The 6,450-nt window shown below is 39.7% G+C and overlaps 1 protein-coding gene across 1 annotated transcript; it reads right to left on the reverse strand.

Annotated features, from left to right (window-relative positions):
• Positions 1-1,984: 1,984 nt before the first annotated feature.
• LOC115799811 (TNFAIP3-interacting protein 1-like) lies at positions 1,985-5,857 on the reverse strand. The gene is made up of 10 exons (XM_030757097.1): positions 5,766-5,857; positions 4,938-5,047; positions 4,779-4,851; positions 4,443-4,517; positions 4,290-4,355; positions 4,063-4,176; positions 3,844-3,972; positions 3,661-3,735; positions 2,987-3,112; positions 1,985-2,893 (listed from the first exon to the last, which is right to left on the reverse strand). Exons 1-10 carry the CDS (start codon positions 5,766-5,768, stop codon positions 2,762-2,764), a joined length of 903 nt encoding a protein of 300 aa, XP_030612957.1. The 5' UTR covers positions 5,769-5,857; the 3' UTR covers positions 1,985-2,761.
• Between the last annotated feature and the right edge of the window lie 593 nt (positions 5,858-6,450).

The following is a 6,450-nucleotide window of genomic DNA, read 5'->3' on the forward strand; positions in this document are numbered from 1 at the left end:
TGCTTTAATGCAACTGAATGAAATACATTTTTTATAACCTGACGCAGCAGTAAAGACACACATACACTCACTGGCCACTATCTTCGATATCAACTTCTTGCTAACACAGATAATTAATATCTAATCTGTTGTTACTGACTATGTCCATCCCTTTGTGACCACAGTGCACCCATCAACTCATGGCTGCTTACAGCAGGATATCGCTCCGTGCCACGATGCTCAGATCATCTCAAACTGATTTCCTGAACATGACAATGAGTTCACTGTGCTCAAATGGCCTCCACAGTCACCAGATCTCAATCCAATAGAGAACATTTGGGATGTGGTGGGACATGGAGAGTCTCATCATAGATGTGCAGCCAGCAAATCTGCAGCAATTGTGTGACGCTGTCATGTCAATATGGACCAAAATCTTTACGGAATGGCAAGGTATACCTAATAAAGTGTCCGGTGAGTGTAATATATACTTTAAACTTTGGTTTGTTTTTATACATATATGAAGAGGTTTGGAGATTTGGCTGATTTACATTGTTAACAAATGAATTTAGATTTCTGGAATGAGAAATGCAACTGAGAAAAACGCACAGGAGCTGCAGTAATTGTAAAGGGAGAGTGAAAAGCAGCAGGTGAAAGAGTATTTTCACATCTCATTTGTCTGTCCACTCGTGGGGCCCTGTGTCCTAAACGTCTGAGGGGGGGAAAGATCTCACAAAAATGCCTGAACTGTGAGTACATTCTCTGGCTCTTGTCAGAAGGCTTATTTGTTGTAAATCAGTTGTAGCATTGAATTACATTCCAGACAGCGGTTAGTTGGTTATATCATTGGCCTCAACTCTATGGCTTGGATGCAGTGTAGTTTCTAATGAGTCAAAATACAACATGTTGAGTGCGGCTGGTTTATGATTTTATGATAATTCAACACAGTGATATTTCTGAGACTGAAGAGCAAATTTTTTTTCCCAGTGTACCATCATCAGCCTTGCTGTTCCACACCAATACTAGCACAACCTTCGCTCTATCTATCCATCCATCCATCCATCCATTCTCTTCCACTTATTCTAATCCAGCACAAAACAATCTCCAATTTTCCAAGTTTCTCGCCATAGTTCCTGCTGTCAAAAAATGTCTCCATACAGCTGTTATTACAGACACTCAGTAGGGCTAACTGTGGGTTTTGGCAGCCCAGTACAGTTGCATCATTCATTGAATGATGACCTTTAAAAAGTGGAAGTCTGGCTCTTAGGAGAACCTGCATTTATTTAAAGCTGCCAAATCATTTTTTTCATGCCACAATGAGACATTTCCTAAACAAAAACCCAGAAGTTCAAGATTAACGTGCTGCATCGGAAAACCTTTCTGTCAGCCCAGGCTGTGCTTTGAGAACATTTGAAAGGAGCGTGCCCAAGTACAGCCTCTTAAAAGTCTACTACTCCTGGAAAGGTGTTCAGAGGATAGCATAAATGAAAAAACATTTAGGAAAATTTCACAGAAATTTCACGGGACTGCTTTTTCCTTAATGTGTACTGACACAGTGGAGGCAATTCAGGAGACAGACGTGTAAAGTGATGGAGCAAAATGCTAAAATAAGGGAGTGATAAGTGATTTTTATCGTTTTGATTTAGTTGTATCATAAGCTGGCTTCATCAAAGAGACTGAGAAGTTACTTCAGCTTATTATGCCTGAGAACTGTGAGGCACGAAGTTAGGTATTGTTAGGTTACCACTAGAGGGCAGTAGAGATATGTTGCCTCTCAGCGCTGAGTCGTGATTAGATTGACACTTACGACCATTATGCCAAGTGACTTAAAAAAAAAAAAAAAAAATGTATATATATATATATATATATATATATATATATATATGATTTCATTGATTCTGTGGGTGGCATGATGTTTATAAACTGTATAAACATGTTAAAACACAAACACCGTTCAGTTGTTTATTTTTATGACAAATAAATAAGAAACAGACATAAATGTGCCAATAATATTGTCAAACATACATAAATATACTGTTTTATATAAATGAATATATATAGCTATATCATTAAACTTTTCTTCTCCAATTTCCATCTCCTATCTCTTATAGGTTTCAGGTGTGAATGAAGGGATGTTCCTAGAAATCCTCTCCAAAAATCACATGCAATACTCTGACAGAGATTCCTGCTGTCCTAAAAGTGCCTGCACACCACCAACATAATATAGTGTATAGTAAGTCAGAAAAACACTAGTCTTTATAATCACAGCATAGCCCGAGTTTCTTTCCATCTTTACAGAGGTGAGCCAGTTTGTGTGTGAGGTTCAGTCCCAACACTGGGGCAAGAGTCTGCTTTTATAAGAGGTTTCTACAGCGTAGTGCAGCACAGGGTGTTTATACATACTAAACACAGGAAAATCCCTCTTCTTTTTGCACCTTTGATCAGTATGAGCCATTTCAGTAGTGTTTTGTTAGTGCAATGAGTATCTCCTAAGGGACCTGCATCACTCGCAAGGTATAATCACCCTGTCTTGACAGTTTCATTTTACTCTTCACTGCCTTTCTCCTCTTGGAAGGCATATAGTACTATAGTTGTGTATTTGCTTCCTCTATTTCTCCACATAGGTCTCCTAATGGACCCAGACTGATGGTGTGTCCTCATTGCAACCAGGATCAGCTGAGGAGTTAAATAGAGCAGAGCTCACTTCCTCACCCTGCTGGTGGCTATTGGAAAAACTTCCATAAAGTCCACACTTTCCCAAAAAGACTGAGGAGTTGCTTGAGCTTCACTGCTTTTTATCAAGAGTGTACTGCCTCTGTTGGTGCTGGTTAACAGGGCGACCATCCGAGTGAGGATATTTGGCTTGATTTGCACAGGCACAGTTAAGCACCGGATGCAGTTGCTGAGTCCATGTCTTCTGCAAGAACACACGCACACAGAGTATATTAAAGTAATGATTAATCCTATTCTTGTCATGCTGAATATTCAAAATTAGGAGCAGAGATGGTACCTCAGATCTGCGAATATGCAGCTGATTGTGAACTTTGATATACTTCTTCTCTAGTTCCAGATACTTCTCCTTTAGCTTCTCCCGGTCTCTGCGCTCCTTCAGAAAGTCTTCCTTATACACTTCAGCCTGAATGTGGACATGACACAAATAACACTGGATGTTCATTAAGGATAGTTCAACAGTGTGGGAAATTCTTATGCACCCTTATGAGATTCTATTATATAGACTATTTGGTCCATAAGCAAATACTGACCGACTTCTAGCACACAACCAACTGGACACAAGTGAATTTTAGGGGTGCTTTTCTTGTTGCCATTGGAGAGATACGGGCTAGCTTTTCCCTTTGTTTTCAGTCTTTATGCTAAGCTAAGCTATCCTTAGCTTATTTATTAAACAGGGTGGTAGCAATCTGAAGACTTTTTTCTATGCTAAATTATATATTCACTGATTAATAAAGCCATATATGATGCTATTTCCCCAGTCTCTTCAGGCACTGATAATATTTTAAGCTTCATCGTCAGCATATAATTTGAATGCAAGTTGGTCTGTCACATCTGGCCCGAAGCATCAAAAAGTGTGACTGTTTTGCCAACGTTAACCATTCTTTTGTGTGCTGTATTCCAATTTTCACCAAGGAAGCACAAAAAAATGACACGTGAAGATGACAAACTCACCTGATGCTTCCACATGTCTAGCTCTTCGCTGTCCACTCCAAGAGGCTGAGAGGCCTGAAGTGCCTCCTCTAAGGCCTGCACAAACACATCGAAGCCCCTGTTACAACACTTTTGTTGCAAGGGTTGAAAAGAGATGAATTTTCTTTTACATCAGTGAACATCAGAGAAAATCTGATGCCTCACCTTGTTCAGTCGTCTGATCTCCTCGCGCTGATGCTGCCCTTTGCGGGTCAGGGCGCTGTTCTGTGCTCGCAGCTCTTTTACGTCTTTCTCCGCTTTGAGCGACTTGGAGCTGGCATCATCCGCTGCCATCTGTGACAAGCATCCCACGGGGAAACCGTTAGCGCTCAGATCAAATGATTTAATCTATCAAAGAGCCATGAGCGTGGTTGGTGCATTTACCTGTGTGCTCTCTTCCACTTTGATCACCTTAAGCTTGAGTTGATTTAATGTGACGTGCTTTCTTTTTTCCTCTTCAAAGTGATTGCACTGCTGCAATGCTTTTAATTCTTCAACCTGGACATTGGGCGCAGAATGCAGACAGCACTTAAATGATAAACAAGTACAATAATAAACTGTCACGAGCAGAATAGCAAAATTAAAAGCACCTTAAGTTGTCCCTTTCTTACCTTCTCTTTGTAATAATGCACCATGGTTCGGTACTCTTTTGCCCATTTCTCATTAATAGAAAGAAGCTGAGTAAAAACAGAACAAATGTGAATCTCTAAACCTGCGTACACGTGTTTTAGGATGAATGCACAGAAAGTCTGAGATGTACTCACCTCGTTCTTTTGCTCTTCTAAGATAAGAATCTGTTTTTTCATGTTGACATCACTTTTGTGAGAGGAGCCTTCTGACTGCAGCACATAAAAGAGAGAAAAAAAGGAACTACTCAAATGTGGCATACAGTAAATCCATCAGCAGCCAAACGCCTGTGACTCTATGGGAAATTATGCAACCTGACTCCTTCTACCAACTTCCTTTTACGCATTTTTGGAAGTTTTGGTTTGCATTGCTTCCAGTAACACAAAGAACATGATCATTTACTTGTGGTCAGGCAATTAAATGGTGGCGGTTCTCTGTTTTCTCATGTGTTAAGCCATCGGTTACTGTGTTACCTGTGTGTTTTCCAGCTTTGCAGATGGGTGAGGTTCTTCTCCAGTGTTGAAGCCCGGCCACCAAAACTCATACCTGAAAACAAATTATTGGCATCAGGGTCCTTAAATCATAAAATCTGGCTCCAGTCTCCACTTAACTATGGCTGCGATGTGTCTCACCTGTCTGCGTTTGGCAGTGATGGATACAGTCTGTGGGCTTTTTTGTGTTTGTCAGTTTCACTTGACTGTGACTCCACAAGCAGCCTGTCCACTGAGTTTTCATGCAGAGACTGTCAAAACAGCGGAGGACATAGGTTATATATAAAATCAATAATAATCATTTAAAAATGTGGACCTAAACTTTCAGACCAAGCATGTGAGCGCAGTTGTATTTATATTCGGGTGACCTGATTGCTTTCTTTCTCCAGATATAACACCCTGAAACATATTAATAAAAATAATAAGAGTAGAAATATAAAAATGTCTAAGGTTCGAATGTGATGATCATTTTACCTCAGTGCAAACATAAAGACATAACGGAACATTACATGTATTTCTCTTTCTTGTTTTCTCAAAGCAATTATTCAGTCATTACCAATAATGAACTGATTACTCATAAAAGGCCGAAACAGTGTGTTGCAGCTCTGACGTTGTCTGCTTACTTCATGGAGATGTTGTGCTGCTGCAAAGAGCTCAGTTTGTTTATATGGCAAAAGTGACACATGACTCATACCCACAAAGGATGTGAATTATCTAGACCCCTTGCTGTAACGTGGTTACCTCAGCTTGCACGTTGTACAGCAAATCATCAAATAGCTTTAAACCACATTTAAAAACCTCTGCGACCCTAACATCTTTATGGGTACTGCATGTTTTTTGATGCCTGTTGCACTCCTCCTGCTCTGAATCCAGGGCTAAACTTTTATTTATTTATTCATTTATTTTATTGTAGGACAGCCTGATAATAACACAAACACAAACAGCTTAGTGTAAAAACAGCAAACTCACCATACTGTGGTTCGGAGGTGTCTTCGACGTGTGCAGATCCGAGCAAACGTGTGAACTGAATCCACTGAACTGGATCGCCTCTCAGTTATACGGAGGATCCCCTGTGACGTGGGGAAACCCTGAGTGTCCAATCAGCTGCTGGGATTCCCTCTCCGGTCCCGTGCAGTCAGAGCGAGTTGAGTCGCAGACGGACTGTGTCGAAGGAAAGGAAAGTACAACTTGTTGATCAACACCTCGAGCGGTAATAGACGATGTTTATGGTATGAATCGATGACTAAGAAGAAAGAAAGAAAAGAAGAAAAAAAAAACTGCGGTCGTGCTGCAAAAAATAGCCCATCTTTATTTACAGTACTTTTTTTAATCTAAAGAATATTATTCAAACATTTCGAAGCAACGTGGACCTAACATTTAATAATCACTTACTTTTATGCACTAACGTATTTTTCCTTTTTAATGTTGATTTAAAGGACAAATTAGCTTTGGACTGCAGTCAATAATAATAATAATAATGATAACAGTTAAAATGAAACAAACTCTGCTGTAAAGGCCAACATACAATAAATAAATAGATTAACAAATTCATGTACACTGTGGAACAACAAATTAAAAAATAAAAATAAATAAATGAAATAACACACCACTCCTTTCCCCAGCTTTTGTTGGGGAAAGTGTGCATGACAAGACA

Source organism: Archocentrus centrarchus, chromosome 20 (assembly GCF_007364275.1).
Source record: "Archocentrus centrarchus isolate MPI-CPG fArcCen1 chromosome 20, fArcCen1, whole genome shotgun sequence".
Classification (NCBI taxonomy): domain Eukaryota; kingdom Metazoa; phylum Chordata; class Actinopteri; order Cichliformes; family Cichlidae; genus Archocentrus; species Archocentrus centrarchus.

Excerpts from the sequence above, each read along its gene's own strand:
- LOC115799811 (XM_030757097.1), bottom strand. Across the intron at positions 4,518-4,778 it reads CAAAGCTGGAAAACACACAG|TCAGAAGGCTCCTCTCACAA; the intron begins GTAACACAGTAA and ends TATGTGCTGCAG. Across the intron at positions 3,736-3,843 it reads AGATCAGACGACTGAACAAG|GCCTTAGAGGAGGCACTTCA; the intron begins GTGAGGCATCAG and ends GTGTTTGTGCAG.